The sequence below is a fragment of the Thunnus maccoyii genome, chromosome 2 (assembly GCF_910596095.1).
Source record: "Thunnus maccoyii chromosome 2, fThuMac1.1, whole genome shotgun sequence".
Lineage (NCBI taxonomy): Eukaryota > Metazoa > Chordata > Actinopteri > Scombriformes > Scombridae > Thunnus > Thunnus maccoyii.
Window position 1 is genome coordinate 3997891 of NC_056534.1, and position 13447 is coordinate 4011337.

The following is a 13447-nucleotide window of genomic DNA, read 5'->3' on the forward strand; positions in this document are numbered from 1 at the left end:
TGTGTGTGTGTGCGTGTGCGTGTGCGTGTGCGTGTGTACCTCTGTGTCAGACAGCCTCTGCTGGCTCCTCTTGCTGCCCGTCATCATCTGGTCGTCCATCTCCATGTCACTGCCTCCGCTGTGTTGAGTGTCGCTGTTATCGCTGCTGTCCGGGCTGGCGGCCGGCGAACCTGAAGGCCACAGAAGAAGAAGAAGAAGAAGAAGACAGACTGAGAACTTCTCGCGGAAAAGGAAATCAAAGCTAACACACAAACATTAGCTTTGAGGAAAAGTCGATACACACTGGAGAAATCTGCTAAATTTGACCTGACGTGTTACTGTTTCACTGGATGAAACTATCTGAGGAGGATCTGTCTTACGCCGGGATTCCAGCAGGCGCGTGTGCGCCGCGTTCCGGCTCCGACGCGGTTTTGCTCCGTCCTCTGCACGGCGCCCTGTTCCACCAGGAGCGTGTCAGAAGCGGAGCGTCTTCACTGCGGGAAGCCTTGCGCTGTTTAAAGTCAGTTGCACTCCTACTACAGTAATTACAGCAGCCTAGTCAAAGCTGATAAAGTTCCTTAAGGCTACCGTAATTACTGCAGTAGCAGGGCAACTAACCTGCCCAATTTTGTTAACTTGCTCAGCTTTCGTTGATTTTTATGCTTCTGCTGTGGTTAATTAGGCTACGTAGTTAAATGGTTTCTTTATTCATCTGTTTTAATTGCGTTTATTGTTGATATACGACCATTGAATTTCCCTTTGGGGATCAATAAAGTAATATCTATCTATCCTAGGAGTCTGCACGGGGTGTTTTATTTTGAAAATTGACCGGATGCTCAATGCTGTTTATGTGTCTGACTTCGTGCCCAGCTCCATCTGCTCTGTCCGGCAGCCGCGTCGGAGCCGGAACGCGCCCGGTGGAATTTAGGGGTTATTCTGCTGCCTTCATCAGACACGTTAACATCAACAACAACAACAACGTCTTACACTTTATTTTGAAGCTAAAATTGAGAACAAGCTTGAGTGTATAAAGTCTGATGAATGATGTCTGTAACTTAATGATCCTTCCCAAAAGTTTCTTCCATCTTGTTCCTGTTAACGTTTATTTTAATGTGTATTTAGGATATATTTCTGATATATTTATTCCTGTAAAGCATATAACTTTAGAGGAGTGCACCAACGATTCATCTGAGGACTTTTACAAGAGACGGATGAAAAAGAAGCAGCAGAGTCCAAGATTTCCTGACTTTAAGTCCTTAGTTTGGGTCAAACACAAAGAAAACTGGATCTTACACTTCCCATGATGCAACTCCATAAAACCTTTTGTTAAACCATCCGTGCCGTGTTTTTATAACACACCGCTTTATAACAGGCTTTCTGTTATGAATGTGTCGTCTCTAAGCCAAATGTTGTCAGTTTTTCTAGTTTTCAGAGCCGCAGAGGATCTTATACAACTGTTGTCAGAGAGCTTTCAGTCTAAATAAATCCAGACTGACCTTTCTTGTTGCCCATGGGGATGTTGGTGTTGAGCAGGGAGGCGAAGGAGCTCTGCTTGGAGAGCTGAGCTTTGGCTGCCAGAGCGTTATTCCACAGAGCCTTGATCAGCATGGAGGCCAGGTACAGCGTCTGAGGAGGGAAAAATCACACAAACACCTCAAATACAACAGCCAGGTGAAGAGCTCCATGTTTTTTTATTCCGCTGCGCGTGTGTGTGTGTGTGTGTGTGTGTGTGTGTGTGTGTTTACCTGCTCGGTGTGGGCGCTGGGGTGCAGGCCTGACACCAGGTTGAGGACGTGGCGGAGAGGCACCGGGTCCAGGTTTTTGATGAGTGAAGGAAAAAGGTCGTGGATGTAGCGGCTGCAGTGTTTGAGCTAAAAAACACAAAATAAAAAAAAAAAAGAGTTTAAAGTAGCAGAAAACACAGAAATCCTCACCGACTGGTACAGAAACACAGGTTACTGGTTACTGGAGGCGTCAGACTGACAGAACCGGGACACCTCGTACTTCAATAAGGTATAAAATACATCAGAATAACAACTGTTAACATTTCTATGTTTTTATGGTAAACAAATGGACGAGTTCATTATCCATTTAATGTGATGCTGAACATTAAAGTGCATTTCCTGTTTCATTCTGATGGGAAATTAAATTCAACTTAATACAAGTGCAAAATGTTTTTTCATGAACACATTTTTTGCTGTATTTTAATAACAAAATCAACAAAGGATGTGTAAAAAACATGAAGAAGTAGAGCGTCATTTTGCTTAGTGGGAATATTTTCTGCACATAAAGCTGTAAAGTCTTTTTTATATCTTTAATTATATTAATATTATAAAAAAGGGAGTGTAAAGTAATTATTTCATTGTGCAGTTCAACTGACTGTTCTTTGTGTATTGTCAAAAAAACAAAAAATAGATGATGTTATTGTTGTTGTCGTCGGCCGTGTAACGAACAAGTTAATGTGGTGTAATAAAGTCAGGTCGTCTCACCTGAGCTGCAGCCCAGATACAGTCCACATGCTGAGTGCTGAGTCGGCCCTCCGCTGCTAAGAAGTTCAGGATCACTTGGCACTGTTTAATGATCTGGAAAACACACACACACACACACACACACACACACACACACACACACAGACACACACACACACACACACACACACACACACACACACACACACACACACACACACACACACACACACACACACAGAGTTAAGTATCAGATGGGCTTTGCTGGAAGAAAGTTTACTCTGTTTAAGTGAAAGTACTGGAAAAAAAGAACAATTACAGAAGTAGAGTCAGTTTGCAATAAAGTGAAAAACAAGAAATCTAAATACTTACAACAAATTTGACAAAATCTATTGCTTTTTTTACAAAATAAAAGTGAGAATGATCTTGTGTTCTGTTTGTATTCACATGTTTCATCCTTCAAATGCTGACAGTAAAAAGTAAATGCACTATTAGGGATATGCAGAGAGTCCAGTACCTGTATTTGTTGAGGCAGCAAAATTATTTGTATTCGAATAAAAGTGAAAGAGGCTTAAAAGTCTCGCAGATCATAGACGACTGCGCTGATTACTGAGCTAAAACTTTACTCATTGACTCATTGCAGACACACATTGTAACACAGAGACACCACAGCGTCTAACAGGTGGTCAAAAAAAGCACGGGGAATAGTTTCCCAACCCGACCACATCCTGTCCTCTGACTTCATTTTAAAGCCCCGAGGCCGTCGTTGTTTTACAACGCCGCTTGTGAAGACAAATCGTCTCTCAGTATCCTTCATTCATTCCTTCATTCTGCCATCAGGCTGTTAAACCTTGATAACAGTATGTGGAATAATATTTCCATACTCGTGGAGTTTTATTGTCTAATCATTCTGGGGCTTGTTATTGCTGGGACTAGGATTTCACTTATTTATTATGGATCTATTTATTTATTTACATGTCTGTGAGTACCTGTGTACTGACTGTCTCTTATTTGTTTGTTTGTTTTCTTATGCATGGTCTGGGTACACTGCCAAACTGAATTGCCCTTTCGGGATAAATAAAGTTGAGTCTGAACATGTAGAAGAACTTCAAAGGTGATTCTTGCTTTGCACTTTTCATTTATTGCCTTTTTTTTTTTTTACAACCTAACTTTATATAAAGGAGAACAACAGGTATTGGAGAGTCCCCCCGGGAACTTCTTCCCAAAAACAGATAATTTAAAAAATATTTGTATGAAACAAATATTAGTATAAAACCTGCTATTTGTGTTTTGCCGGATAATGTATTTGTATTCGGGCACACCCCCTCGTCACTACAACATTTTAAAGTTGTGAGTTTCATTGTGTTGTTTTGCCTTTTTCAAATTTTACAGTTAAATCATTTGTATCAGTTTATAATATTTTATGCTTGTTTATGATGATTTTAACCTTTGTTAGGACACATTAACACATCAGTAAGCTGCTATTTCTGATGGTTTCATAGTGATTGTTGCACATTTAGTCGTTTTTATACTCTGCCGACTCAGTTTTCAGACTGTTTGAAGAAGGTTTTTCTTTTCTTTACCTCAAATTTCTCTAAATATTTCAGAGGTCTTGTTTTTTTTGCATATAATATATCAATTCACATTGTTGGATCAAAGCTCTCACCTCAATGTGCAAATTTGGTCCAAATATGTGCTCCACCACGTTGTTGTGGATCAACCAGTCAGCTAGTTCCTTTGCTATGGACCTGAAAATACAGAGAACAGATGATTAGCTTCACATCTGGTGGGATGAGTGTTGTGTTTGTTTCTGTGGGTTTGTTGCAGTTGGCGTGTTTTATTTTCATTAAAGTCTAAAGCGACCCCCCCCCCCCCCCCCCCCCCCCTCCTTTCAACTAACTTACGTTTCTGTGTCGGACACCAGGGACTCGTTGTTGCAGACGTCGTTGAAGGTGTGGAGCTGGTTCTGAGGAAACACAGACACACACACACATTTATTCCATAATGAGCGGAGAAATAACACGTCACACGTCTTTGTACGAGGTTATTTCCCTCTTCAGTGCCGTACCAGAGCCTTCGAAATAAAAAGCGAGCTGTTTACAAGTGAACTGGCTCTTGGCTTTAATTATTACTGCTTCTTCATGTACATGAGGAGCTTTATTGGCCTCCATAAAATTAATAAAAGCAATTTAATAGAGCACCAGCGTTTTGTAAGATACAGTTCTTCATTTTAACCAGCAGGTCCACGGTGTTTTAAAGTGATCACATTCAAGTTTTCCACCGTTTTCGGTTGTGAAACTCTTCCATTCATCTATTATATTGATCTTTAACTGCTAGAAAACTTTTGTGTTTATGGTCTCCCATCAAATACTGCTGTGTCATGTCTCACCGGTCTAACCTGAGCGAGGCTGATTACAGTTCAGTCGTGTTTATTTCTCTTTTTTTTTTTTCCCCTCGTGACTCACTGTGATTTGGCTGAGTCCGGCCAGCCTCATGGTGAGCGTTGGGGACATGAAGTATTTGAAGGCGAGGTCCAGGCTCTCCTTGTCGAAGCACAGCGCGCTGTCCAGCGGCTCCTTCACCGTGCTCCACATCAGGTCCGCCATGTTGCGTGCGGCGCTCTGCCGTAGTTCCTGGTCGGACAGTTTACACAGATACCTGCAGACGGCGGACGACATTTAGTTTATATCACTTATCAAAAGGAAGGACAGTCAAAAAATAACTAAATCCAACTGCTTGCTCATTTTTGGACACAATGATAGTTGGAGCCATTTTTAGGGACTGAGCCCGTATTGTTTTTAGTGTGTTTGTTTGTTTCTTTCTTTATTATTACGCCACTTAAACCTTGTATTTGACCCCTTAAACATGCTCAAAAACTCACCAAATTTGGCACGCACATCAGGTCTGGTGAAAAATTTCATAAATTGTAAAAATGAACCCCTAAAGTGCCAAAATATGCTCTCTAGCGCCACCTATGTAACTAAAATGGCCGCCACAGAGCGTAGGAATGTCGTAGAGAGATCAAACCAAAACTCAATCATTCTTCTCATCAAGATCTACAAATCATACACTGACACCCCTGACCTAAATCCAACAGGAAGTCCACAATCAGACTTTCAAAATAAGACTTTGCTCCAATTGTCCGAGACTGGTACCAGCCAAGACGTAGTGTACGTGCGGTGCAGCGAGACGTTAATTAAACCAGGTGCAACAAAAGGAAAGAGACGCCGCAGTGAAACAGTTTTTCAAACGCACGCTTTTAAGTTTGTTGCTTGTCTTTATTACCGTTTTGTTGTTTTGATACTTTGAGTTCATATGAATAATTTTCTTTAAACTTACGTGAAGCACTTTTGATTTGAACTTGACGTAAGGCCGCCATAGATACACATTTACATAACATATTCAAACGTCCATTTACCTCATCTGAACAAGAGGCCTACAAACAAAATCATCTTACGGTAAGAAGAAGAAGAAAACGTGTGTTGGAAGTCTAAAGCGTCTGACCGGCTTTATATGAAAGCATCGATGTGTTATTTACATACTAAAAGGACGAGGTCACAATTTCTCAAGTGTGTCTTAAAACAACAGTCAGGAACCCAAACGAACACTGAAACATGTTTTTCTTTTCTTCATATTTTTGGGTTTTAGCAATTTGTAAACGTCACCTTGTGCTTTAAGGAAATTGTGAATTTTTCACCATTTTTCTGACATTTTATAGTCCAAATGATTGATACTCAGTTGAAGCTGTCGTACCAGCAGTGAGGAATTTCCACAAATCTAAAATCTAACACCAAAAAACATTCAATATTTAATATTCTCACACATACAGTCAGTCAGAGAATTAAAAAAAACCCTGAATGATGAATATATTTCTTCTAAACCACCAGCACTTTTAACTGGTGAAAAACCGGGAAGATAAATGACTGATCAACATGCTGAGACACATCACATCTGTCATAATGAATCACTCAACTAATGAATTCACCAAAAAAAAAAAAAAAACAACACATCACATCCTGTGAAATAACAATCTTAAGCCCACAGCCTGATATACGCATCAAGCTTCAAAATTCCTTTCCATATTTTTTTTTGCCTCTGAATCAACTTTTCAAACATTTCAAAAACTTTTTGCTGGTAACTTTTGAGATTCATTTTTAATCACATTCCTCTCGCAGCCCTGCGTAGGCGTACGCTTGAGATATCTGATCAACAGTCGAGTGCTGCTGACTCATCCGAGTCCTCGCTCGGGATGGTCTGGGGGTTTGTGGTTTTCACATCTTTTTTGATGAGCTGGGAGAGACTTCGGCTGCTGCTGCTGCTGCTGCTGCTGCTGAAGGGGGTTTGTGTTGATCAAAAGGAGATTTAAAAAAAAGGGGGAAACGGATACAAAGATCCCAACTGGACTGCAGCCCCCCCCCCCTAAAATAAAACCCACTATGAGGGAATCCAATTGTCTGATTAGCCTAATTAGACTAAAGCCTTGAAAATAACACATTTCACCAATTTGTGATTATAATTTTGACTGTTTTCATACAATTATTCCTCCAATGATTAAACCTGATCTGTCCTCCTGCTGATACAGCGAAGCACACGTTTTATAAAAACACAGCTTCTCTTTTAAAAAGGATGTGCAGCAGGTCACTCAGTGGACGAACTCCAATCCTGAAACAACATTTTTAACTGCATCCTGTCCCGGATCACTTCTGAGTGACACGTCGCTATCACGTCACCTCATCTGCCTGCTGGTCACCTCGGTTAGTGAGGTCGTTGTAGAGTTCAGGAGCTCCGGATGATCAAGTAAAAAGGTTTTAATCAAAACTAGCCGATACAAAAAAAAGAAGAAGGATGACGGTGAAAAACCTGCATTTAAGGATAACTGGATGTTCATTTTGCCCCGAGTGGGAACGCTAATCATCATTACAGTCAGCTGTGTGCGGTAATAACGTACCTTTACTTAAACCTCATGTCAACAAGACACCCTGAAAGTGGTATCTGTTCTATATGGCTGCTTAATGGGAGCTGGGTGAGGAGGTTCCAGAGGGCATATAGTATGATTTACTACGACACCGTCTCTGAGATGGAGAGAATTCAATATTTTATCACACCTAAAATCACAAGTAAACAGATAAGTGCTCACCGGCAATGGTGGAGATTGTGTAACCGCATGGATTCAGATCACACACACACATTTTTCGGAAATGTACGAATGTCAACGTTCACTCGGTTCTCTGCAACGTACTCGTTATCTCTCTGTCTTATTGTGTAGCTCGGACACTCGGATGGATCGGTGCGTGTAGGAGACCGATGTCTGGTGACATGGTGGGAAGAAGGCCGTTACTAAAGAACTGGCTCAAGTCTGACCCCCCCCCCAGTAGCAAACAATGGACGTCAATTACAGATGATATACTGGTGATGGAGCATCTTATATACAAGTTGAAAATGAAAGAAGATCTCTTTGTAAAAAGCTGTTGAGGACGGTTGTCATATAAGGAAAGAACGCAGGTTCTGCTCTTTCTGATTGGTTATTTGTCTGTTTGTTTGTTTCCCTTTTATTATTATTTTCTCTTTGATAGTTTCTTTCCTAATCCGTAATCCTGAGGAGATTGTCTTGCAATGTATCGTCAACATTGATAACTAAAATAAATAAAAATGGTTAAGAAACCCGGTTTCAGTAACCAGAGTAGAGAATTAGAGAAACATGACTCACCAACTATTCCTGGAGAAGGACGACTTCTTGGCCGTGATAACGCGGATTTATAATCTGCCTTTTAACATGTGAACATGTGCAGGACAAAGACTTCAGACAGGGAAAGTAACTCTAGGAGATAATTACATGTTGCTCTTGATATTCTAAATAATATCCTTCACAATAAAAAAAAAAAACTGAAACTAGCATAAATTGTAGCCTCTAGAAGTTTAAATAAGTCAGTTTCCACTGCTGATCATGTGACTATTTGACAAAATTTCCCTAATTCAAAGTTTCCAGTTAGATATTGAAAGTTTCACAGCCTGCAGCTTCTCGTAACCTTATACTAGCTGAGTCAATCTTCTTCTTTTTTTTTTTAAATCCTTTCCTGTTTGCATGTTTCAACCTCGGCGTTTCCTGTTATTTAATGTTTGACATCTTCTTGTAAAGCTGATATTAATCCATATTGATAGATCTAATCCCTAATCTTGTTACTCCAGGTTACGTGTGCTCACACGTCTGTCATGCATCACACACACACACACACCGCTGCTGCTGTGTGTGTGTGTGTGTGTGTGTGTGTTGCCCTTTAGAGAGTCGTGTCTAGCTGTTGAAGCTGCATGACGAAGAATCTCCTCCTCCTCCTCCTCTTTCTCCATGTTAAATGTTGATTTTTTTTTTAAAACTGACTCAACAGTGACCTGGCTGGATACTCTGAGGATAGCATATGTTCAAATAAAAAAAACGGCAGAACGTCCCTTTAATGATTATTTTTATTGCAGTTGTCGTTTCATCGGAGCATCAGCCCGCCTGTGTCACATGATCGCAGTCCTGCCAGCGCTCTCTCTATCTCTCTCTCTCTCTCTCTCTCTCTCTGCCTCCTCTAGGGTCATGTGAGGAGAGGTTGACTGGAGGGCCTGGCAACTGTTGCTATGGTGACGGAAGCTCTTCCTAGCAACAAACGTGTGGCACTTTGGTATTTAGGAAGAGGAGGGAGGGGAGGGGAGGGGAGGGGAGGGGAGGGGGAGAAGACGAATGAGCGAAGTGCATTGACTGACTGAGCGAGAGAGCGAGAGAGAGAGAGAGAGAGAAAGAGAGAGAGAGAGAAAGAGAGAGAGAGAGAAAGAGAGAGAGACGGAGCTCAGACAAAAAAAAAAAAAAAAAACCCTCGACCACATCTGGCAACATGGAATCCCTCAAATCTACTGTAACCGGGAGACATTCACAGTTTTCCAAAAGCATTTTAAGATTCAATATGTATCATTTTAATATCCGTCATTACAGAATAACACAGTTGAGAGGAAAAGACTCAGTGGTTGTATCTCCATTTTTTGGGTTGTTTTTTTTGTTGTTGTTTTTTTTTTCCTCTCTGTATCGAATGAAAAAGTCACCACCTCCCCTCTGCACAAGCTATGTTTCCTTTCAGCCTCATTTGGGGCGGAGGAGCTGCCGGATGCTGCGCTGACGGAGAAGGAGAAGAAGAAGAAGAAGCGTGGCGTTCCAACAAAATGGCAGCTGTTCAGTCACAAATACAACCCAGGGACAGACCGGAGAACAGGGGCCTGAAGGGTGTGTGTGTGTGTGTGTGTGTGTGTGTGTGTGTGTGTGTGTCTCGAGTTAAACTGACGACATTTTTCTCCTGAGCTCTACACGTTCCAGAGTGAACTGTGGAGGATCGGCTTCGATCGACTTTAAAACAACAAACCAGTACGACTTCTCTGTATGACAGCTGACTAACTCACCAGGAAGAAGCAAAGCAGGGCTGCAACTAACAATTATTGTCATTATCAATTAATGTGTCGATCATTTTCTCAATTAATCGATTAGTTGTTTGGTTTATAAAATGTCAGAAATGGTGAAAAATGTTGATCAATGTTGTTTTGTCCCGAGCAACCAAAGATATTCACGACTAAAAACAATTAAATGATTTATTTAAATAGTTAGCGATAACATTTTCTGTCAATCAGCTAATTGTTGCAAATCTTAAGTGAGAGAAACTTCCTACTTTGTTGCATGATAAGAGCAGATGAAACCAGTAAACTCACCGTATTACGTAGGTGCGGAACGGTATGATGTGCTGCATGACCGCAGGGATGTGCAACCATATCCGGATCTGTGGGCAAAACCAAAAACATGACGCACAACTATTAAAACATCAACACACGGAAACACAGCGGAGAATCAGTGGATGTCTTTAAAAAAAAAAAAAAAACTACATTTAACTCAATTGCCAAGATAAAACTAGTGCAGTAATATTAGACAGTCTGAATAAAGCAATACAATTCTACAGAACCACAAGCCTCCAAAATGACCATAAAGTTGAATTAACATCTCTATAAAACAGTTTTAATAAAACCAGAACCTTATTATAACCTTAAAGGAGAAGGCTGGTGATTTTATATATTTTTCTTATTGTCACCAAATCTCATGCACAGAGCCGAACCAAAAATGAACTGATCTGCTTATCTCTAGAAGTATTGTGTGTTTATCCAAAGTCTGATATATCTTTTCCCTCCGTTGTCGTCCAAAAACTATTAAAGACTCATCAATGAGTCACATCGCTGCACTGGGAGACATGTTCCTTCATCATGAAGAGTTCGGTCACGTTAGTTTGTTTAGAAACGGCTCCGAGGACTAATAACAACGTCACATTTTCAGTCCCAGGAGAGCAGTTCTGTGTAAAGCAAACACCACTGAGCACGCGTGTGTGAACATAGTTGTGTTTACAGCTTCGTTAGCTTGTTGTGCTACATATAAACAACCTCTTGACTTTGTTCTACATTGTAAATTTCTCAAAGAACTTTAGCACAAAGTCAAGAGGTTGCGATATGTAGCAAAACAAGCTAACGAAGTCGTTAACAGAACAGCGTAACCACACGTGTTCAGTGGCATCTGCCTTACACAGAACTACTCTCCTGGGACTGAAAATGTGACGCTGTTATTAGTCTTTGGGGCCGTTTCTAAACAAACTAACGTCACCAAACTCTTCATAATGAAGGAACATCTCACTCTGACGTGTTTTTAATAGCTTTTGGACAACAACGGAGGTCACACAATACTTGTAAGCAGATCAATTCATTGTTAGTTTGGTGGACGATAAGAAAAACATAGAAAATCACCAACCTTATCCTTTAATAAAGCTATGATATTATTGTAGGGCTTTTATATTAAACTACATTGGTTTTAACAACTGACAAAACTACAAATTTCCCTCCAAACTGAACTTCCATCTTGAATTTATGATGATGATGATGACTCTGCGAGTAGCGTCTTGTGTTTTCGGTGAGACTCACGTTGGAGACGATGGTGATGAAGGCGTGGGCGATGGGGAAGGGGAGGCTCTCGGGTGTGCCCGACTCGAAACACTCCTTCATCAGGGAGAGGCCGTGCTTCCCGCAGAACAAGCAGACGTAACGCAGCAGATGCAGAGGCACCTCCACGTCCTGGCCAGGAGGGGGCGACAACATCAGATATGGTGCGTTAATGAATTATGAACTTGTTTAGACTTGAATAAAACTCTCAAAATCTGCTTTTCTGCCAATCTTTTAACAACTAATTGCATGTAATTAACAGCAAAGTAAAATCAGTTTACATCATTCTTTGATATTTGTTTTCTATCAGTTGTTTGGCCAGTAGAAGTATTGAAGACTGGTCATTTGTCTTTGTATTCCAGCTTTTTTCTTTCAATCCAGCTTGTTCTTGGCTTCATCTCAAAGCAATCACCCCATGCGCTTAATGAAAACTTTATTACGGTGGGAAGGGACAAGCCATCGAGCCAGGCAGATTATCCGGGGACACATTACTGCTCTCTGGGGGGCAATAACTTCATCTGCAGGAAACCAAAACCAAATTCAATAAATGGCAACAGCTTGAAGAACTTCTCCGCCTGCAACTCGCAGTTATCCTCAAGTTTATCACCCAGTGCAGCTTTTGTTCCACACTGACCAGTTTAACAAGCCTTAAAATTTAAAAACACATCACTTAAGAAGTCCTAAACTTGTAAAGAAAAAAAAAAAAATCTCAGACTTGCATCACTTTCCTAAACCCTGTTATTTAATCTTTTGTTCTGATCTGTTTTTATCACAAGAGCTGCATTATGAACTCAGACCCAATGAAATCCTGTTGCCATGGACGTTATGAGGCTCAGCACACTGTAATAATGTGGGCGTCGATTTGACAAAACAACCAAAAGGAAATGTAGACAATGCTGAACTAAACAGAACTGTACTTCAGTCAAAAACAACACTGACAATAAGCTCCAAAACTATGATTTCAGGCCTTTCTGACATAAACTGATTGTCTGTTTTATGTGTTTTTTTACTTTGAAAATCACTGTGTAAATATACATTTTCTCTAGTAATTTCTAGTGTTGGTATTTCATTATCTACATCTTTTTTTGTGGACTGCTTCTTCTTATTCTATTGTGAGTTTACTCGCACTCAACTTGAACCCGACAAACCCGTAAACTGACATTTTTAAAAGGGTTAACATCATCCTGTGATATTCAAAAAAAAGAAACCTCAGCTCTGAGTCGACAGGACAAAAAACAAACCTAAGTGGAGCCACCCGGCAGAGAGAGAGAGAGAGAGAGAGAGAGCCGTAACATGAAACCTCGACTCGGACGGCGTTTATATTTGGATCCTCGGCTGCTTGGGCGTCAGGTTTCTGAGGTCATATCTGAGATAACCTCTCAGCTCAGGAGACAATAAGAACTTCGAAAGAGTGAAATGCAAAAACTGATTTCAGACCAGCGCTCGTGTTACAGTTTAGGAGATAAAACTTAAAAAACAGAAAATACTGAAGTTTAAGTTGATAATTAAGAGGCAGCAGTTGTTCAATTATGCGCTCAAATAACGTTTCAAAATAAAATTGATCGTCTGCCTCCACAAACAGCGTATGTCTAATAATAGCTAAGCAACTGTGAGCTGTCACAGCAGGACTGTCACAAGCTTTTGATATTTCTCCACATGCTGAAGCAAAGAGCAAGAGCGGTTGGGTTTGGTATCGTAAGACGCTAACATTCCTTGCTAACTAGCTTACTACAGTAGTAGCGCTACTTCCAAGCTAAAGACGACATTATATGATGGTGTTACGGGTTACATTAGAAAAACCCTGATCAGAAGTAACATGTACAAAACTACAAATCCTGACAGGAGAAACAGGTCAAACTGTGGCCTCAAATCCCAAAACGTTGGTTGCTGCAAATTATTAGCAAATTATTGTAATCACATTATTTTTCCTATTTGTAGAGAAGTAAAATGATTAACTGCTGCATAATTATGGCTAAATAGAAATCAGGATTATTTTGCTTTGC

General features: G+C 40.6%; 1 protein-coding gene across 2 annotated transcripts in view; it reads right to left on the reverse strand.

The window, feature by feature from the left end:
• Window positions 1-13447, reverse strand: part of usp34 (ubiquitin specific peptidase 34) — a 79945-nt gene that overhangs the window by 45219 nt on the left and 21279 nt on the right. For both annotated transcript variants that reach the window (XM_042429081.1, XM_042429073.1), the window contains exons 5-13: window positions 11427-11576; window positions 10179-10246; window positions 4913-5105; window positions 4352-4413; window positions 4114-4195; window positions 2469-2561; window positions 1725-1850; window positions 1476-1605; window positions 40-170 (exon numbers count right to left, since the gene is read on the reverse strand). In XM_042429081.1, coding sequence (XP_042285015.1) covers window positions 40-170; window positions 1476-1605; window positions 1725-1850; window positions 2469-2561; window positions 4114-4195; window positions 4352-4413; window positions 4913-5105; window positions 10179-10246; window positions 11427-11576 — 1035 coding nt within the window. The remainder of the gene's footprint in view (window positions 1-39; window positions 171-1475; window positions 1606-1724; window positions 1851-2468; window positions 2562-4113; window positions 4196-4351; window positions 4414-4912; window positions 5106-10178; window positions 10247-11426; window positions 11577-13447) is intronic.